Here is a 21,902-nt window from a genome sequence, read left to right as displayed (position 1 = left end):
TTGCGCCCCTATGGCCACGGTTCTATTCATTGGACCTTTCACTGTTCATTTTTTCACCAGAAGCTGTGCCTGCGATTGTCGTGGTATCCTGCCATCACACGCAATGTTCGCTCATGGACACCTTGTCACGTCGCGCCGGGGTCTGTTTCGCCGTTTCTGTGTCGTCTGTTTTGTCCTGATTATCCTTGCGGGTGGAAGTTGTGATGGGCAGCTATGCGAGGCACTGTTCTGCACAGATCCGATCGTGCATTCAAATGCCGTGCGTCAGCACTTCTTCCCAGTGTGGCCGCCCCGCTGCCGGCTTGATAGTAAGCACCGCTCACGCCGTTGGTATGCAGCCGTTGTGCAGTGTATGTGCCGCAGCGCTCACCTCTCAATGGCGTACGTTGGCGCTTTACGCTGAGTCTCCCATCTCAGCCTCCGTCCCCGCTCACAAGCTGCTGCTGATCTCGCTGGCACTCCCTCAAGGCCACGGCAGGCTTGCAGTACTTTTCACGGGTCTTCCGCCCGTGCGTTTCACCGCCACTGCCATTTTGCTGTGTTTGGAACGCAGCCCCTCCGCCGGTCCGTCACAGTTTGTTTGGGGCACTTAATACTCTGGCCCCGGCAGCGTTGTGGCTCCGCTCTAGCGGGGCGGTAGTTTCGTCGTTTACAGTGCGTGTAGGGGCGGTTAGCTCCTGCAAGTCTCGTAGCACTGAGTCGCGATCGCCGCCATCTTGGATCGCCGCTCACCTTCACCAGGGTAATCGCCGATTTCGTCTTCTGGGTCCCTGCCACAGTGCTGTAATTTCGGCAGTGTATTGCCACCACCTTCCGATTTCCATTTTTCCCTTTGTGGCAGTTGTAGATGCAGTTTTGGGGGTATAGGGACCGCTTTTCCCGCACCCGTCCGGCGGAGCTGACTTACATGCCAGCCATCCCGCAGTGCGCCCTCTTGCGTCCCCCTTTGTTCGCCATAAGTTGACAGGGTATGCTCAGACGGGAGTCCCTTGCTCACTTTGCCACTGGATTCAAGCAAGCCGGGCTGAAGAAGGCTGAAATGCCAGAAACCGGTCCTCGTTAGCTTGTTACCGGTCCAGGGAAGGCATGGCTTGGCAGTTCGGGCTGGACTGTTCCCATGAAGCACAGGGTCAGACTGATTTCCATATGGCCATGTCTGAACTGGGGTGGCAGAGTGGGCTAAAGAACGGTGATGGATTAAACCCAGATCAGTTGACTAGGGGTGAGTGCTTGTATTGTCAACGCTCAGTCCATCATTTCCTTTGGTTTTTCTTTGTTCGCTATAAGTTGGCAGGGTATGCTCAGTCGTGAGTCCCTTGCTCACTTTGCCACTGGATTCAAGCAAGCCGGGCTGAAGAAGGCTGAAATGCCAGAAACCGGTCCTCGGTAGCTTGTTTAAGGTCCAGAGAAAGCATGGCTTGGCAGTTTGGGCTGGACTGTTCCCATGAGGCACAGGGTCAGACTGATTTGCATATGGCCATGTCTGAACTGGGGTGGCAGAGTGGGCTAAAGAACAGTGATGGATTAAACCCAGATCAGTTGATTGGGGGCGAGTGCTTGTATTGTCAACGCTCCGTCCATTTCCTTTGGTTTTTCTTTGTTCGCCATAAGTTGGCAGGGTATGCTCAGACGTTAGTCCCTTGCTCACTTTGCCACTGGATTCAAGCAAGCCGGGCTGAAGAAGGCTGAAATGCCAGAAACCGGTCCTCGGTAGCTTGTTTAAGGTCCAGAGAAAGCATGGCTTGGCAGTTTGGGCTGGACTGTTCCCATGAGGCACAGGGTCAGACTGATATGCATATGGCCATGTCTGAACTGGGGTGGCAGAGTGGGCTAAAGAACAGTGATGGATTAAACCCAGATCAGTTGATTGGGGGCGAGTGCTTGTATTGTCAACGCTCCGTCCATTTCCTTTGGTTTTTCTTTGTTCGCCATAAGTTGGCAGGGTATGCTCAGACGTTAGTCCCTTGCTCACTTTGCCACTGGATTCAAGCAAGCCGGGCTGAAGAAGGCTGAAATGCCAGAAACCGGTCCTCAGTAGCTTGTTTCCGGTCCAGGGAAGGCATGGCTTGGCAGTTCGGGCTGGACTGTTCCCATGAGGCACAGTGTCAGACTGATTTGCAGATGGCCATCTCTGAACTGGGGTGGCAAAGTGGGCTAAAGAACGGTGATGGATTAAACCCAGATCAGTTGACTGGGGGTGAGTGCTTGTATTGTCAACACTCCGTCCATCATTTCCTTTGTTTTTTCTTTGTTCGCCATAAGTTGGCAGGGTATGCTCAGACGTGAGTCCCTTGCTCACTTTGCCACTGGATTCAAGCAAGCCGGGCTGAAGAAGGCTGAAATGCCAGAAACCGGTCCTCGGTAGCTTGTTTCCGGTCCAGGGAAGGCATGGCTTGGCTGTTCGGGCTGGACTGTTCCCATGAGGCACAGGGTCAGACTGATTTGCATATGGCCATGTCTGAACTGGGGTGGCAGAGTGGACTAAAGACCGGTGATGGATTAAACCCAGATCAGTTGACTGGGGGTGAGTGCTTGTATTGTCAACGCTCCGTCCATAATTTCCTTTGGTTTTTCTTTCCTGAAATTAAAAGCGCTTCTGCCTGCTCGTTCCTTGACACCTTCGGTATCTTGGCTTTGGAACAACATCACCCGTTTCAGAATGGCGGGGCACTTTGTCTCGAAGGTTTACAAACTTCTTCTTCCCCAGCGCCAAAAAACACACAGAAGAAATGAGATGAGATGGGAGGCAGAGCCCAATACAATGGGCCTGACTTTTGACTGGGATGTTAATCACACCACTGCATTCAGGAACAAGATCTCCCCCATACTCGCACAAACTAAATACATGATAATCAACAGAACTTACTGGACCCCAGAGAAGCTATTTAAACTTCATCTAAAAGACAGCCCCAAGTGCTGGAATTGTGTCTCAGGAGTATGTGACCTGGCACATATGCTTTTTAATTGCCCCTCCTTGGGAAAATACTGGGAAAGAATGTTTGAATACATAGAACATGTATTTGGTATCAAGCCTGCGAGGGAATTTGCTTACATCCTACTAGGAGTCCTTGACCCGCAATTGAAAAATGTTACTGACCGACAGCTCATTGATTTATTACTTACTTTAGCATGCAAAGTGATATTATGTAAGTGGAAGAGCGCCTCCGAAGTGTCGTTCAAAATGTGGCAAGAATGGTTGTCCTTTTTAAGAGGGGCTGATAACCCGGCCCAACACTCCTCCCCAGGGAGCGTTTCCCATAAGAAACTATGGAAATTGCTTGATGCTTCCTCCTTTTCATTTGACCCGCCGTAGGTGTGTTGGTGCAGAGTCTGTATCCCATTCAATGCCGGCGGTACTCAAACACCACTCTCAAGTTAATATCTTCACACACAAACTGAACTGTGAGGCGCCTATAGATGCTAGTGCCATAAGACCCTAGACAAATGTATATACATAGATATATACAGTGTATATGCAATTATATATGTTTTTACTGTGTAACGTTTGTTCATTTGCCTTTCATATGATTTTGTTAGAACTCGGCATTAGGTATGTTTGTACTTTTGTTCAAATATGTATGCAACTTATTCCAACTTATTACATGATTCAATGTAACTACATGCTTTACTTTCCTTTTGCCTTATTATTGCATTTATTGCAGTCATTGTATTTTATTGTATTTTATTATACTTGATTGTCCTGTCTTTTCTATTTCCTTTTCATAATAAAAACGATTTGAATACAAAAAAATGAGAAGAAAAAAGAGAAAGAAAAGTAAATGGAGAGAGGTGCATAGAATGGAAGTAGTGGTAGACGAATAGACAACCTAGGAGGAGTAATGGCAGATGGAAGTTAATTAAAATGTTTGTTGCCCTACATATGTGTGTGACCACAGAGGGCTACTGTACTAGGTTGTGTGTGATAGGTTTGCAATATTTAATACATACCAGATACAAGGGCAATGGTATAACACAGCTGTAGAGGGAACTGAGTGATAGACTATTTTCTGAGTGAAGGCAAATCAAGGGGTAGGTAGTGGAAAGATTATGGCATCAGCCAGCAAGATGATTTTGACTTTTACATCATTTCATCAAAACTGTGCCAAAGTCTTATCCATTGTTTGTTGGGTTTATAATTGTTCCATTGCTAAATGTTGCAGTGTCTGGTATTGTAGGTCAACACGTACCACAAGAGCTCTTACTATTTTGTGCTCTTTCCTGTTGCATAGTATAATTTTTGATATTCTAGCCACAGGGTTGAGCAGGACCTTGTTGTCCCAATTCAGGTGAAGTTCTTCTGAGTCAAGAATGTACTAAGATTACACCATGGCAATTTTAACCTGAATCTTCATACTAACTATATATATCCCCATGTTTCCGATGGATACATCTCCCTGCAGATTCCTCATCTTTTAAACATTTGAAGCATCAGTCTGGATCTGGAAACATTTCGAAAGCTCTCTCATGCCAGTAGAGCATGCCATCCCCCCTTGCTTCGCACGCTGGTCCTCCATAAAGCATCACTGTTAGTTAGATTAAATCGTTTTCCATTTTTCTGGAACATCAACACGATCCAGAGCTCTTCAACTCTCCTCAGCAGAAATTCATTATTTGACGATTTCTTTAAAAATGTTCCTCTTAGATGCAGTCTTCTTTAAAAATGTTGCTGTCCAAACGGTCAGTATTCAAGGCATATAGAGACTGCGATGGACAGATGTCCATCACTGATGCGCATGTCTTTTGGCCACCGAGCCTTGGTTCCGACCACAATGTCGACACTTGTGACTCCTGTTAGAAGATGAATCCCAAGACTCTCAAGGAGCGTTCAGCCAAGATGTTTAGGACTCTTGCGCAAGATAAGTGACCTTGTCGTAGAGAATTTCAACCAAAAAACGAAGTCTCTTTTGCCTCACTCGATTGAGTCTTCAAAAACAATATACAAGAGAATACAAGGAGAAGGAGTAAGAGACATGAATACCATCTCCAGCTTCACCCGGCTCAAATCAAAGTCTACCCAGAGATGCCAGAGATGAAGTAGAAGAACAAGTAAAAGAAGATCCGGCTTCCCAGTCGATGCCAGTAAATTCAGCAAAGTCAGCACTGTCTCCAGCAAATATTACATCTGTGGCTCCGGGTCTAAGGCCAGTTTGGCCAGTCGTACCCATAATTTTCTGCCCCTGGGATCGATCCTTCCCTTGTTTTGATTGCAATGTTCAATCGTTTTAGTAGAGCGATGTTCCACTCTTGTTTGCCTATCTGCCTAATGACAGATGCCCTACTCGTTGGGTGGTTTTTCAATGTTCTATCAGCAGGTGCCTTTTACACCATTTATGCTACTGCCTCAAGTATCCTGGGTTCCTACAATCCCAATGCCTCTGACACAGAAGTTGACTCCTCCATCATTGTGCATTCCGGTGTTGTCTCCTTTGACAAAGAATCCTAATAGATTACCAGGACTGCAATTCACAACACTGGCAGCACATCAAATACCATCAGTCCCCCAACGAAAGGCATTGGAGCCAACGCCACCTGTGGGGCAGCTTTATGCCTCCGGTGCCACAGTCTATGCCGACTAAGACACCTCCTTGCCTTCTCTGGATCCGTTGTCCTTGCTAGTTCGTCATTCTAGAAGGGAAGCTCAAAGATGAATTGAAGAACAAAGATACTTCTTTTGGGAAGGATGACGCCCTTGGTGACGCCCTTGGTGACAACCCTTCTGGAGACACAGCTAAACAGGTCTTACTTGACCCCGACTTTAAAGGACGCTAGTTGGTAAGACACTTCCCCTGGAGTGGGAATGTCTGTCCTCAATTGGACTCCCTCCACCTAAATATTTATCAACCATACTGGTGTAAGGAAAGCTGCAGAGATGTTCGATGTTCCACTTCCATCTACATAAGTCAAGTCCAATATTTTGGCTGATGGCCTGCGTTCTTCATGTCACCTGACAGAGGCACTACTTCCCTTCAGTGAGACCTTCACTTATCCTATTTTAGCTGTCTTTGAGAAACCTACTACCTCCACTGCAGTATCCAGACAAATAGCTTGTAGATGTAAGCCTGCTCCAGGAGACACTTCTTTTTGACAACTCACCCAACCTGTGAAAGTTTGGTGGCGTAGGTGTCTAGTTCCTCCAAACTCACTCCAACTCATTTCCATCTACTTCATATGACTAGGACTCCAAGAAAATGTACCAATATGCTAGGAAGATATTCTCTACAGCAACTATGGCATTGAAATTACGAATGTGAATAAAGAGAAGGGAGCGGCCCACTTGCCAAGAGACAGGGTACCACAGGTAAGAGGAAGAAAGAAGTCTCTTGGGACTACTGTGAATATATTTTCAACTATATATATTTACATATCTTTAGTACACATGCAAACAATCACAGAAGACACATACTCATTCCTGTATGAACCTAAAAAACAACTATAATACACACATCGATAAGGAACTCAAAAATCCATACAATAAAACCTTTGTTTATTAATATATGTTTCAATTAAAAAATCTTTTTGGTATAAAAACATTATTGTATAATACATCAGAATAATAATCAAAAGATAAACCCTGAGAGACAAATGAAGTGAGAGACAATCAAAACACGGTTACTCCAAAAAGAATCACTCAATAGCAATTCATCAGTCCATCACTCCATGATACTATTGGACATGGAGAGGTTCCTTAGATATAACCATATACCAAAAAGGAGCGTCAACGCGTTTCGGTGGTGATAAATTGAGGCACCACCTTCATCAGGACATTAATGATATTTGTCTCTCTTATAGTTGACATATAATTCATGAACCCTATTAATGATCACAATGGTGGTGAATCACTTTTTGAGCAGAGTGGCTCGGCAATGTAAAAGTCCTTGTAGACACAATAATGATGCTGCTAATGTTATATGCTTTTATACTAAATCTATCTAAGGTCCTTCCACAAGTATTGGAATCCAACCGTATCCAATTGTTTCAATGTTACTGCATAATATGAAATTACTCCATGTAAACTTTCAAATGGGTTGTTATATACATTCCTTACTGTAATCTGCCCAGGTAGGGATTTCTACATTATCTGTAGAGCTTAAAGATCACGTTACGGGCTTATAAGTGATGGCTAAGTAGCTGTGAAACAAGGTATTGAATCAGGAACGAATACTGTGGACTCAGTAGCCAGATCAATGGGAACTCACTCTCTCTCCAAAGACTTACCTGGCTAAGAATTTCAGGGTTTTCAAGGTTGTAAGATTGTCCAAATAACAGTAATGGACTTGTCATTCAATGGGTCTCTGCTTTTTGGTGCTAAGGCAGACTCCGTATTGGAAAGATTTAAAGAAAGGAAGGCTATAGTGAGAACCCGTGGGCTACAGACTCAACCTGGAGACTACCGCCTGTTCAAAAACGTTATGTGGTTTCAGTGAAGAATTATCCTTTTGATGGCACCAACAATAGCATAGCAGTAGCAACAACTTCTTGTGAACCCCTCTACAGACAATATAGAGGGCGTGGCAAAGAAAAATGGCATGCTTTACCATCCCTCCTTCCTCCTCTACGCCCAGCCACAACAGGGAAGCCACCCTGATCTCTCAGGGCTGTCATCCCTTGGACAAGTGGAATTCATCAATGGCTGGTTACGGGCCGGCTGTGACTCAGTCGCCCCTTTAAAACGCATTACATCTAAGCGCTCCAAAGATGCCAACCGTTGGTTTACCGACGAATTGAAGATCCAAAAACTCAATCTTCGTCAAGCGGAGCGCCTCTGGCGGCGGGATTACGGTTCCATTTCAAGAACTCATTATATCACCCTTCTGGCCCTCTACAAGAAATCCATTCTGGAAACCAAGAAGGCCTATTTCTCATCTCAAATCCAGTTCGCCGAGAACCGGGCCAGAGAAATTTTTTCCATTGTTCAAGACTTAGCCTACTCCGACAGGGCCTCACTTAAACCCTCTCCCTCACAATTCCTCTGCAACTCCCTCAACTCTTTTTTCTTTGACAAAATTAGCACGATCAGAGCCAAGATCCCTCTTCCGTCCCCCATCTTCACTAATCCTTGCTGTCCCCCAGTCGCAGCACGTCTGGACTCTATTCCTCTTCTCACGGCTGACTCTTTCCTTTCCCTTCTCCCCCTGGTTAAGTCTGGTTCCCCACTGGATCCCTGTCCTACTTATATTCTGAAACAGATTTATTCATACTGTCCCTCACCCCCCCTCTCGCTCCTCAATAGTTCTCTTTCCCAGGGTATCGTCACTCCATCACTTAAATCAGCGGTGATTGTACCTATTTTGAAAAAACCTGGTGCTGACCCTTCTGTTTCAACTAACTACCGCCCTATTTCACTCCTGCCGTTCCTGGCCAAGGTACTGGAACGCCATGTTGTTAGAACTCTGAGCTCCTTTGTGGAAAGGAACAGTGTCTTGGCCCCCAGGCAGGCAGGCTTTCGCCCCGCACACTCCACAGAGTCAGTGGTAATATCTGTCCTGGATAATTTCCGGGAGGGGATGGACACTAGTCAGCCTCAGGCCTTGGTCCTCCTCGATCTCTCCACCGCGTTCGACACGGTAGACCATGCCATCTTACTCTCACGTGTCGAGGCGGCGGGAATCGGGGGGTCGGCCTTGCTCTGGCTATCCTCCTTCTTGAGTGGCCGCACTCAAGCAGTTCGCTTGGGTGATTATTCAGCTGACTTTCGCCCTGTGCAGTGCGGGGCCCCCCAAGGATCCTCTCTGTCTCCACTGCTATTTAATCTTTACATTGCCCCTCTTTTCTTTGCTTTACAACAGCTGGAGGTCTCTGTCTACAACTATGCAGATGACCTCCAGCTTATCTTTTCTCTATCCTCTTCCTCTTCGTCAATATCCAATTTTCAGTCTGTAATGACCTTCATTCAGGACTGGATGAACCACAACCACCTGAAACTCAATCCCGATAAAACGGAACTGGTGTTGACGGGTGGTTGCTCCAGTCCATGGTCTCCTCTTTTTTGGCCCCTTTCTTTAGGTTCCTCGCCCACTCCCGTCTCCTCTGTTAAGACCCTTGGCTTCAAACTCAACGAACAACTGTCCCTTCATTCCCAAGTCAGTGCGGTTGTTTCTTCAGCTTTCCTTTCTCTTCGGACAATTCGCAAAGTCTCCCGGTTTTTTTCCCCACCTGCCCTCAAACTCATTCTCCTGGCGATGGTGACGTCCCGCTTGGACTACGGCAATGCCCTCTATCATGGTATGCCGGCGTACCTCATGAGGCGTCTCCAGCTGGTCCAGAACCAGGCGGCCCACCTGGTATTCAACCTACCCAAATCACATCATGTCACGCCCCTTCTTAAATCATTACACTGGCTCCCCGTCCAACAACGCGCCCTATTCAAGCTGGGTTGCATTATTTTCAATGCCCGGTCCGGTTCTGCTCCTGCATTTATCAGCTCTGCAATAAACGACTACACCCCGTCTAGAGAACTGCGCTTTGCCACTCATCAACTCCTCATTGTCCCTCGTTTTAAACGAAAAAAATGGGGAGGATCCAAATTCTCTACTTTGGCTCCTGCCTTCTGGAACTCCCTCCCACTTCACCTGAGATCTTGCTCCCAGTACCCCCTTTTTCGTAAAGACCTTAAAACTTATCTTTTTACCCAGGCCTTTCCCTCTTAAATCGTCCCCTGGCCCCCAGTCTTTCTCGTTCCTTAGGTGGTAGTACTACATAGCGCCATGAAACCGCTCGGTGTACGCGCGCTCTTGAAATATTTTTAAACTCAAACTCAAACCTTGGTTCCACCTTGTTGGTTCACAAACTTCCAGGTGGAGGGCAGGTATCCATTTTTCCACACTTGGAGAACAATCACCTTTGGGTCTTTCAGATTGTGTAAAGGGAGTAAGCCCTTCCCTAGCCATTCAAGCTATGATTCAGATGTTTCAGGATGAAGCAAGAATTCCGGTTAAGATGGTCTTGTGCTTTCTCCATCTTCTAACCACCTGTATTCTGTTGGTCACCAATGCTTGCTGGCATGTGAGGGCCCTCGGTTGGTGCCGCCGCAGGCATTAGTTAAAAAACAATGGTGAACTGAAAACCTATATCACAATTTCCAAGGACACTGCAGCGGATCTTTAATGATGAAGTGTGAACGACAACCTGTCTCAGGGGAAACAATTTCATGCTTTCCCTTTGGATACAGCAGTGACCTTGTATGTCTCCACCATAGGAACTCGAGATCAGATCTTTGGTCATCATAAAAACAGATTTGAGACAGCAGTCTGTTAGAATTGCAGGCAATACATCTGGCTCTCAAGGCCTTGCTCCCTTCCCTTTGTGGACACTTAGTCCTGAGCTTGCCAGACAACACGGCTGTGATGTGATAAATCAACAAGCAAGGGAGAGTAGGATCCTCTCCCTTTCTGCAGAGAAGCTCTGTGTCTCTGGTCATGCACTCAGGTTCGGCTGATTTATATGGTTTATAAATCATCTGGTGCCGTGTGCTCTGCATCAAGCGAACAATCTCTGCCTGTGTCATCTTGCCAACCACAAGGTTCGGCTTCATCCAGAGGTAGCCCAGATCATCTTCCAGTTATAGGAGACTACTCAAATAGACCTGTTTGCCACCATTAAACACTCACTGCCCGAGATTATGTACCTTCCTAGTATCTGTTCTAAAAGCTTTGGGGAGTCGACCAGCAACGTGTCTTTGAGTTAAAACTTTTCCTGCAGAGATAACCTTCTCAGCTGGCACATACTTGGAAGCTCCTGTCACAGAAGAGGTGGATCATAGAGTTGCCTTACCAGACTTATGGGGCCACCTTTCGAACCACTCCATTCATGTGAATTACAATTCTTAACATGGAAGGTGGGAGTTTTAATTGCCATTACCTCCCTTAGTCGAGTGAGTGAGCTACAAGCACTAACAATTCAAGAACCTTTCATGCAAATACACCACAATAAGGTAGTGCTCCGTACTAACCCCAAGTTTATGCCGAAAGTTATATCCACTTTCCATATCAATCAGTCAATAGAATTGCCAGTTTTCTTCCAAAACCCGCATTCAGTTGCTGAAAGAGCCCTACACACACTAGATGTAAAAAGGGCTCTGCTATATTACGTTGACAGAACTAAATCATTCAGAAAGACAAAACAACTATTTGTTGCTTTTTCACCACAACATAAGGGTAACCCCATTTCAAAAACAGGGATGGCCAGATGGATAGTTAAATGCATTCAGATATGCTATCAAAAGGCTAAGCGCACTCTAACAGTCCCCCCAAAAGCCCACTCAACGTGCAAAATGGGGGCATCCATGGCTTTCCTAGGAAATATTCCACTAGAAGACATATGTAGGGCAGCTACATGGTCTACCATACCCACTTTCACTAAACACTACTGAGTAGACGTGCAAGCAAAGCAGCAAACTGCTGTAGACCAGGCTGTCCTCAAAACTCTTTTTCAAACTGCTGCAGCTGGTACAGGTGACCACCGCTAGAGGAGATACTGCTATACAGTCTATGCTAAGATATGAATTCAGCAGCCCACATGCCTCGAACGGAAAATGCTACTTACCAGTATGCATCTGTTCCTGGCATGTAGGGCTGCTGACATTCATACCGCCCACCCTCCTCCCCGGTGCCTGTCACAACTACAGTAATTCTTTTACATACATTTACATGGTCATCTCTTACTTTTCTATACTCCATGTTTGCTACAATGGCAAAAGACAATCTGAAGATGGAGAAGATGTTCATGCGCACTCTAGTCCAGGGGAGGAGTCACCTATCTCGTGATACTTCGAAGACTCTTCCAGGACAACAAAGTGCAAACATCCGGACCCAACACTAGGCCGCGATCTATGCTAAGGTATGAATGTCAGCAGCCCTACATGCCAAGAACAGATGCATACTGATAAGTAGCATTTTCCTTATGTACCGGTCTGGCATTCCCACAGAAAGTACCTCTGCTTTATGGTGGGGGCCAAACATTTCCAATCTATTATACTGTCCTTTGGCATTACATCAGCCCCTCGAGTCTTCACAAAGGTCAATTTGGTGGTAGTGGCAAATCCTCACAGGTCAAGGATACACTTATTTCTCTACTGTGGTGACAAGCTGCTGAAGGCAGGCTCACCATAGGTAGTCTTGGACCACTACATAAAATGGTGTCATTGGTGTTCACCCTGTCTTCTCCGTCAGTGAGTCGATATCTCATTCCCAGCTAGTGCATAAGAATGCTCTTTGAGAGCATTTCTGTCCTGGCAAAAATTCTGAGACATTTGGGCAATATTCCCGATAGTTCAGGCAAGATCTTCTCCCCTGGCTGTGATGGTTTTAGGTTGTTTGAATCTTAGGATTCCTAATCCTGTGGATGCCACACACCCTTTGGCATATGCTTTCCCTTCAATAAACTCACCCCCCCCCCCCCCCCCTCACCCCCCACCCCCCACCCCGGCAGCCCGCCAAACATGGAGAATGAATGCATAGTTCTCCCAAGATTTCAAAAAGGTGGTGGGGACAGAATTCAAGCAATACTTTGTTACTAACAAGGGCTCAGTAGCCGCCCCGGGTATCCTGTGGGAGGACGGGGAGGTGACCATACGGGGTATTGTGAAGGGGCAGCTTAAGAACCAGAGACGGGCACAGTTGCGGGAAATCACCTCAAGGGAAGCGCAGGTAGCGTGGGTCTATGGCTGGGGAGACAAAAACAGTACGATCTTACACAGGCTAGCCCCATAACCCAGGGCAAATCGCATTATCCCGGAGGTGGTAAACGAGGTTGGAACGGTGCACCGCTCCCCTGGGGCGATGGCCAACACCTTCGGCGTCTACTATTGGCGTTTATACACAGCGCAAACCCCCAACCTACCGCTCCCTGTTCTCCTTGAACGGGGTAACAAACGTCTCCCTGGGCTGGAAATGGCCACCCAGAAAGATCTGGACCGCCCCATTTCTCGGAAGGAAATCGAGGAAGCGATCTCCCTCACCTTATTGGTTAAGACCCCGGGCCCAGATGGCCTTCCTCAGGAATACTATGCGACGTATCACGAAACACTTGTGCCCCATCTGGATGACTTATTTCAAGAAGTTTTGGAGAACGGTTCCATTCCGCCAAAGACGGATATCGCCACCATTGTAGTCCTCCCGATCTTCACAGCCTCCCTCCCGTCAATGCGTGGACTACCGTCCCATCTCCCTCCTCAATTCGGAAGTTAAGCTGTATGCCACCATCCTGGCTCAGCGATTGAAGCCCTATCTACCCCTGCTGGTCCATCCAGACCAATGTGGGTTCATGCCCCAATGTGGGACCCAACACTGCCTTCGGAGGCCACCGCTGGCTCTAGCCCATCGGCACTTACTCACCCCATACCTAGCTCTCCTGTCCATAGATTTTGAAAAGACCTTTGACTCTGTGGACTGGGCATATGTACAGGATGTGCTGGCCGAGATGGGATTAGGACCCCAGTTTAGGGCCCTGGTTCAGGTCCTTTACGCCCGCCCATGAGCGTGCGTGTTGGTCAAAGGTGTATTGTCAGAGGCCTTCCACATTAGTAGAGGCACAAGGCAGGGTTGCCCCCTCTGACCCTTGCTATTCGCCCTGGCAACGGAGCCCTTGGCTTACGGAAACGGACAAGATCGCGCTATATGCGGACAACATCCTGGTTTTTCTGGCCGAACCTGCCTCCAGATCTTGCAGTCCTTTGGTCAAGCCTCTGGTCTTCGGCTGAACCCAGGGAAATCTGTATTGGTCCCACTGCACCTCTCTAGGGATTGCTACGAATGGCAGTCCCCAATACCGCTTCAACGCCAATCCTTTAAATACCTAGGGATATGAGTCACCCTTCTTCTGGAATTTGGGCTGGTCCCTCAATGTCACCCCATTGGTTAAAAAGGCCAAAGAAGATTTTCAAAAATGGAAGACCCTGCCTTTGCATCCCCTGGGCAGGGTTGCCCTGTTTAAAATGATGATCCTCTCCAGATTTCTTTACGTCCTTCAAAATGCCCCCTTCTGCTTTCCCAGGACCTGATTCAGGGAAAGTCAAGGTACCAAATTTCTCTGGAGCGGAAGGAGGGCACGCCTGGCTCTGTCTGCATGCCGGACCCCGTCCTTTGACTAGGGTATGGTGATGACACACTTGTATCATTTTCTTGGCAGCGTGTCTCCTGGTGGTCCACGACTGGTTCAATGGGGACTGGCCGGACCCGGCTTACCGGCTTGAGCTGAGTGAGCTGGGATCCTCCAAAGTCCAAGCAATGATGTACGGGTCCCATTCCATCCCAGCTACCTGACGTGAGGCGTTCCGTATTATTGGCCTGGCGAGCCTCGCTACGCCACACCGGCTGGACACGTAAGTTGACCCAATGTACACCCCTCTGGCATGGGGATTGGCTCCAGGAGGTTGGTGGGCAGCGGGAGTTTAAATCGTGGGAGTTCATCGGCATCTCGTAACTTGGGGACGTATGGGCTAAAGGCCTTATGCTCTCCTTTCAGGAACTTCGAACCCGCCATTCCCTACATCCATCCCAATTCTATAAGTATCTACAGCTGCGGCATGCCCTCCAAGCGCACATCACTGATGACACGCAGCTCCCGAATACAGCCCTACTGAGGCGCAGACATTGTTGGGGGACCTAGGCAAGGGGGGCTTCTCCCGCATATATCGCAGTTTAGTCAACAACACCCAGACCTCATTGGACAAGTTGAGGGACCAATGGTTGGAGTGGGTGGGCCCCCTGGATGAGGTGGATTGGCGCAACGCCCTCATGGCACCCAGGACGATCACCGCCTCTGCCAAACTTAAGCTGGTCCAACTATACTACTTACATGCTGCCTACCTCACTCCCCAAGCCTCCACCGAGTGGTTTTGTGCCTGAATACGTCATGTGCGAGGTGTGGCCATGTCCAGGCTGATTATTTCCCTGCGGTTTGGTCCTGTCCCCGCCTGGAGCGATTTTGGGGAGGTCATCGAGGAGAAGCTCACGGAGGTCCTGGGGTGGGGGTTCCCCGTGACCAATGTCATTCACTAATGGGGATCACGGACGGGCTGGAAGGTTCCAGAAATGAAAAGATATTTTTTAATACAGCCATGATTGTAGCCAAGCGTGACATTGCGGCGGCATGGAAATGTCCTGACCCTCCTGACTTTGGGAGGTGGCGAAGGGGGGTGGACTGGTGCGCGACCCAAGGAAAAGCCCTTTACGTGGCAAGAGGATGTCCCAAAAAATACCGAAGGGTGTGGGGGAAGTGGCTGATTACTGTGGACAGTTCGGATTCAATTGCCGCCTTACTTTGTTTGTGTATATCTTATGGGGTGTGAAACCGCGGGATGCTATGCTCAAAAGAATGTAATTGATTTACTGTCCTCCGTGCGTTTGCTGATTTGTTCTATATGTTCGAAAACAAAACAACTTTGTAGCTGTGGTGAGCCTAGCACTGGGGATGCCTTTTGTACCAAGTTGTTCACAAAAATTAGGAATGGACTCTATTCAGGAAAGTGAGGGTAGGGGTCCGCATAACAAAATATACACTCACTCACCATAATTTGTTTAACAAATGCACAGTAGCAACATGCAAAATGTATTCCCCATCCTGCCCAGTATGTATTTCAGAAGTGGAAAAAGAATCGGCTGCACAGTGTAGCTTTGTCTGGTGAGGCATACCCTCTAGAGACCTATTTGCTACCTCAAAAAATTCTCATTGTCCAGCCTTTTCCGCCTCACATATCTTTGAGAGATCTTCTCCTTTGGTGGAACTCCGTACTCCTATGTTCATTCCTACCTCTTCCACTGATCCTCCAGGTCCTGAAGAAAGCCACACAAAACCAAGGTCAGTTGATTTTGTTGACCCTGCATTGGACTAGGAAGGTCTGGTTCCTAGAACAGCTGCCCCTGAGCATCCACACTGTATTTCAGCTTCCTCTTTGAGATAACTTGCTGCCCCATCGTCCTGATGGATACTGTGATTGAAGATTCCTCATCCATCCACTTCCGCAAATGGACTTTACGTTATAAGTGTGGTCCTAAGTTCACTGTCACACTCTGCCAGTGGAAGATTAATTCTTTTTTCCGTGCTCTGCATTCTTGACCATAGAACGTCTGATTTTAGCACCTTTACGTTGTCTGTGTCATGTGCAGAGGCAGGACCGATCTACAAAGAAGAACAATGTGGCATTTATCTGCAAGCAGGCACCATTATAAGAATTTTCAGATCTAGTTAGCACCCTGGCAGATTCACAAGTTTAAGGCCCCTATGGTTTGATAGTAAAGCCACCAGAAAGAGTGTTACAACTGGTAAGTAACCTCTTCATTTTGTTGCAGTGCATAAGGATGTTTTATTTTGGTTTTATATGTTGTGTTGCTGTTTGTAATTACAGGTAAAACTGGTTTGGAAAAAGAGCAAGAATTTATCAGCAAGTGCATGGAAAGTCTTATGATAGCTTCCAGTAATCTAGAGCATGATGCTCAGTCAAGTCTCACAATAATTGAAAGAGGCCTTTTGATGCTGAAAACACATCTTGAAGCTTTCCGGCGTAGGTAAGGCAGATGGCGAAGCCATATATGTTTGTAAGTATGTATAGAATGTAAAGCTATTTACACAGCAGCAAATAGGTAAATAGGAGAGGGTAAGAACCTAAGAGAGAGGGAACGCGATAAAATGAAGCAGGGCTGGGTAGATGGCTCAGTCAGCTTGTTCTACCATCCAAAGCTACTTTAGGAGGAGCTGTTGCTGGAAGAGGATGGTGTACACTTCCCTCCTGAAGTACAGGAGTGATGAGTCTTGCCTAATCTGTTTGGAGAGAGCTTTACAGATCTATTTTCTTCTAAACACATTTTTCGATCTTGAGCCTGATTATAATCTATTGCAGGCGATATGTTGTTTTTTTAAGTACCTGTAGTTTGCTGTCACTTATTATGTTTTTGAGTTCATAACTTTATTAGGACTACAGCAGATCTGGACTGTAATATGGGAATATATTGAGCCAGTGGCTTTCTATTATTGGTGGCTAAGATGCTGCAAACTCTGAGTGTCCAAGTCCTTCGGTAAGTCAGGTGCCAAGGGTACTCTTCTGGGTCATGGTCAAAAGTAATAATCAGATGCCTGCCAGCATGGTGGACAGCTGCTATGAAATTCCCTTCAGGGAAAACAAGGTTTATATGACAAAATGGTGCTAATCTAGATGCTACTTTCAATAGTTTTCTGAGATGTGCATTCCGAAGTGGAGGGTGCTGCCAGTGTGGAATCCTCAGGATTTGGCTCTATTTACAAACTGTTGAAGATGTGTTGCTGAAAGCCCGTTCCACACATGTTTATTTTAGGAGTAGTTCAAGCTGTCTATTAATTTCATCTTCAGTAGTATAAGTTTAAGGTACATCTATTGACAACCAACCTGGATTGTGATGACGTACAAAAATGGGCAACCCAATGTACCCTTGAGGGCTCGGGCAAAAATGAAACGAAAGGGTAAATGTACCTTAAAGGGATTTGTTTTACAATCTATTTGAATTATTCATAAAATTAAATTTCAGGCCAAGAAATAGTTGCCTCTTCTCATTAGTAGATTTCAATAACTAGTGTCACAATTTAATTATTTCATGCATTCAGTCAAAATCACAATGATCAACATTAATTCAAATGCAGGACAAGGGGCCTGCATAAAAATTAGAGCAAATACGGGTGTATATAGAAAAAGTATTCACTTTATGAAACAAGAAGGTGACAATATAGATTCAAACACCTTCACTCTAACAATTGTAGACACTTTTCTTCTCAATTAAAATTAATACAAAATGATGGAAGAAAAAGCATAGGTCGATATTTCGGTCTCTATTTTTTCATAGACAAGACCATCTTCAGGACTGAACAGTATTATAACAGTTGACCCCTATGATAATGTAGAAGAGAAAATAATTACTACTTATTCTGACACATATCTAATTTAGAAACATACATATACTATATCACCAGTAAAGCAAATATATAAAATCACATGATGGTTTACATTCAAAACAGATAAAAATTAAAAGCAGAAGTTTTACAGTACCTTTCATTCTATTCCTAGTGAGCGTGGCCTTTTATACAATATTGTAATATAGTTGGTATCAAAAAAAATTCTTGCGGGGGCGTGGCTAGCAGCCGATGAAGACGATCGCAGCCTAACGAGGCTCCCGACCCTCTGCCCATAATCCGCCGATTATCCTGTTCTGGACCCGGGATCCCCGTGGAAATCGGGTCGATCCCGGAGACGACACCCAGGTCTGTCCCGGTTGAAGTGGCGTACCGCAGGGACACCCACAAAGGACGCTGCGGAGCGAAGGTCTCCCGAGACATCCGAGCGCAAGATGGCGGCTGCCTGACTTGCGAATGCTGGAGGACGGCCGCGGGTCCGCCCCTGGCGTCTTGCTGCCTGTGAAAGGAGAACAGCGCAGCATCGGACTGCCGAGGGGAGGCTGCAGCTGCCCGGTGTACCGGCGGACCCTGAGGCCGGTGTCAGGCCCGGTCGCGAGCGGAGTTTTGGCGAGGCTCCGCCCCATCTGCGAGGCGAGTAATCTAGACCCCGGCTTTGAGGCCCGTGACCTCGGTGGATGCTGCCCGATCCCTGGCCCTGGCGGATTGCCCAGAGAAGACCGCTCCACGGCGGGACTGGTCCTTAGGGGACGCTTCAGTGAGTCCGAGCGGGGAGCCAGCCCCGGTGCAGCCGGGCCCCGCCCGGGAGGCCTGCTCTGGAACCGGATATCGGGCCGATGATTCAGGTCCCTGGGCCCGTCTGAGCTGTGGTGCTACCTCTGGAAGAGGGCCCGGAAGAGGTTCGGATCCGGCCGCCGCACCAATGCACTAGACCCGGGCGACATTGGGTCAGAGAACTCCTGTGCGCTGGGGACTACATCCCTTCCCTTGGGGGAGCCCGCCTGAGACCGCTTGGGACCGCCTGCGCCCGACCTCGAGCTGTGGGGGAGGCCCACCTGAAACTGATTGTGCCCCAACCTTGAGGGCTGGGAGAGACCAGCTGGGATCTCCTGAGACCGCTGCGGCCCAACCTCGAGCTCTGGGCGAGACCCACCTGGGGCTACCTGCACCCCGACCTTGAGGGCTGGGAGAGACCACTTGAGCCCGCCTGCCCCACTCCTGTGATCTGGAGAAGCGCCCCCCGCCTGCAAGACACTGAGAATTTGGGGAGCCGGTCCGGGGCTTGGCTGCTCATTTTTCCAGGTGAAGGCGTCTCCGACCCGCCACTGCTGCGCAGTGCGGACGGCCTGAGGAGGAGCTGAGTGGGGGAGAGGCTTGCCACACGGACCCCGGGGCGGACGCCAGCTCTCGGGGAGGTAGAGGGGCCCTGTGTGACCCCGGAGCGATATCCCCACGACTGGTGCCCGACCTGATCCCCACAGACCTCTCCTGAGGGGTCGTTACACCGCTGGACGTCCGGGCGGTGGCGGAGCCGCCGAGGGGCCGCCGGCCTGCCTGTTGCCGGGGTAATCGTCCCCACCCGACCGGCCTTGGGGGCCCGGACCCGTACTGAAGGTGAAAGATGGGGAAACCTAAAGGACCCAGAGGAGATGGGGGCCCATCCACGGAAACGCCAGATGACTCCTCACGACCTCCCATGGAGCTCCAACAGATGCAAGACCGGATACTGGACGCCATTGCTGCCACGAAGGAGGCACTGCATCAGGATATTGGTCAGGTGGCGACGGGGTTGGGGCTTCTGCGGGCGGACCATGCGAAGCTGGCGGACAGGGTCAAGGAAGCAGAAGACTCCCTAAAAGATGTTGTACCGGCACAAAAATCGATGGAGGGACGGCTCACGGACACGATGGAGCGGATACAAGCCCTGGAGAGGAGAGCAGAGGATGCTGAAAACCGCAGTCGGCGGAATAACGTGCGCCTGGTGGGCCTTCCAGAAAAAAAAGAGGGCACGGACATGGTGGGCTACCTGACCGACTGGCTAAAGACTGTGGTTGCCCCGGAGGGCCTGTCTCCCTTCTTCACCCTGGAGCGGGCGCACCGTGTGCCTTCCCGACCCCCGCGTGAGGGCCTGCCGCCGCGCCCGGTGGTCATCAAATTGCTCCACTACAAGGACAGGGACTGGCTCCTACAGCGGGCCAGAGATGCTGGCCCATTTCAAGTGGATAACAGCAGGGTTACATTATTCCCGGACTACACGTTTGAGACCCAAAGACAGCGTGCCTCCTTCCTCTCTATCAAAAAGGAACTGCGTACAGAGGGGCTGCAGTACTTGCTGCTGTTCCCGGCAAGCTCCGAGTGATTGTGGATGAGAAGGCGCTGTTTTTTGAAACATCGGCAGAGGCGTGGACCTGGTGGGACACCTACAGAGCGGGAACGGACGGGGCCCGGTTTAGGGCTGAGGAGGAGCTCCAGAACCACTCAATCAGACGATCACGTAGGCTCCGTGGCCGCAACCGGGGCTCCAGAAGGCCGACGACCTCGCAAACGGAGGACGAATGGAGGGCGGCGCTGCAGGCGGTGAAAGAGGTGTCGGGAACGGCGCCGGCCCACTCGACGAGGGACTCAGCCTCGGAGGCCCTGGCCACGGGCTCGGATACTGACTTATCGGGATTGGAAGGCGCCAGGGGCCCGAAGGTCACGCCACAAACTTCTGGGGAGATCGAGGCCTGACAGCTGTCCGTGATCACGGAGGGACGTGACTCTGAAGGCGACGCCTCTAGGAACACTGGGACAGACCACTGTGAGACTTTTCTTTTATGAGTCGCATTGAGTACTGTGGGGCGGGGGGGCATGGGGACGGGGTTTGAAAGGTTCAGTAGCCAGTTCACGTACCACAGGGCCCATACGGCCTCCGTGGTGTTTACTACGGACTACACAGTTTAGTGGGCACGTTCGCTCACCGGTTTGGATGGGAGCGACTACTTTGCGGTTGGGTCCTGTTCTGGGGGTGGGGGGGCCTGGAGTAGGTGGGGTGACTCGAGGTGGGGTTTGGGGTGGGGGGAAGGGGGGGCGTTGGGGATGGGAGGGGGCGGGATGGTGTCTGGTGTCCGGATGCGAACTGTTATTGGACTGAATCGGATAAGTTGGGGCGATGGCTAATATGGGTTCGCTGACATGTGTGTCCTGGAATGTGCGGGGACTGAACTGAATGACGAGGAGGCATAAGATACATTCCCACCTTGTTCGTAGAGGAGTTCACATTGCCTTCTTGCAAGAGACCCATTTAACTAAAAAAGAGGGGGTCGCACTGCAGAGGAGGTGGAGGGGTCACCTGTTCCACACCACATACTCGGCGTTTGCCAGGGGGACACTAATTTGGATCCGGGCGGGGGTTCCCTTCCAGGTCACTAGGCACACTGTGGACCCAGACGGGAGATATGTGGCGGTTGAGGGTTTGCTCAGGGGTCGCCAGATTGTTCTTTGTAGCGCCTATGCGCCGAACGTAGAGCAGGCTTCATACTTCACCAGGCTATCCAGGCTGTTAGCCTCTTATTTAACTGGGCCAGTGCTGATGGGGGGGGACTTCAACTCTATAGAGGACACTACCTTGGACAGATCGCACCCACCACTGCAAGCATCTCCGGTACACAGACTAGCGAGGCACAGATCTACCTGGCAGGGGAGGTGGGACCTGACGGACGCATGGCGCGCACAGCACCCGACTGAGAGGGATTATTCCTTCTACTCGGGCATACACGACCTCCATGTCCGCATAGACACTTTCCTGTGCTCCCACTCGGTAATTCCGTTGGTTGCCCGGACTGAGTACCTGGCACGCACGATATCGGACCACAACCCCTTACTCCTCACGCTGGCTTGGATGAACGAAGTCTCACCGATCCCGACGTGGCGGCTTCGCCCAGACACGTTGGATGACCCGCCGTTCAGCGGAGCGTTGGAAGTAAGGATCTCTCAATACTTTGCGGAGAATGAGGGGACTGCCTCCTCCAGGGCAGCGGAGTGGGACG

At 49.1% G+C, this 21,902-nt stretch overlaps 1 protein-coding gene across 2 annotated transcripts in view; it reads left to right on the top strand.

Annotated features, from left to right (window-relative positions):
* Nucleotides 1–21,902, top strand: part of USP34 (ubiquitin specific peptidase 34) — a 2,709,276-nt gene that overhangs the window by 645,894 nt on the left and 2,041,480 nt on the right. For both annotated transcript variants that reach the window (XM_086927486.1, XM_086927485.1), the window contains exon 24: nucleotides 16,343–16,502. In XM_086927486.1, the coding sequence (XP_086783612.1) occupies nucleotides 16,343–16,502 (160 nt within the window). The remainder of the gene's footprint in view (nucleotides 1–16,342; nucleotides 16,503–21,902) is intronic.

This window comes from Lissotriton vulgaris, chromosome 6 (assembly GCF_964263255.1).
Source record: "Lissotriton vulgaris chromosome 6, aLisVul1.2, whole genome shotgun sequence".
Taxonomy (NCBI): domain Eukaryota; kingdom Metazoa; phylum Chordata; class Amphibia; order Caudata; family Salamandridae; genus Lissotriton; species Lissotriton vulgaris.
The sequence above is the reverse complement of the archived record's forward strand: the minus strand, read 5'-3'. Positions and strand labels throughout refer to the sequence as shown.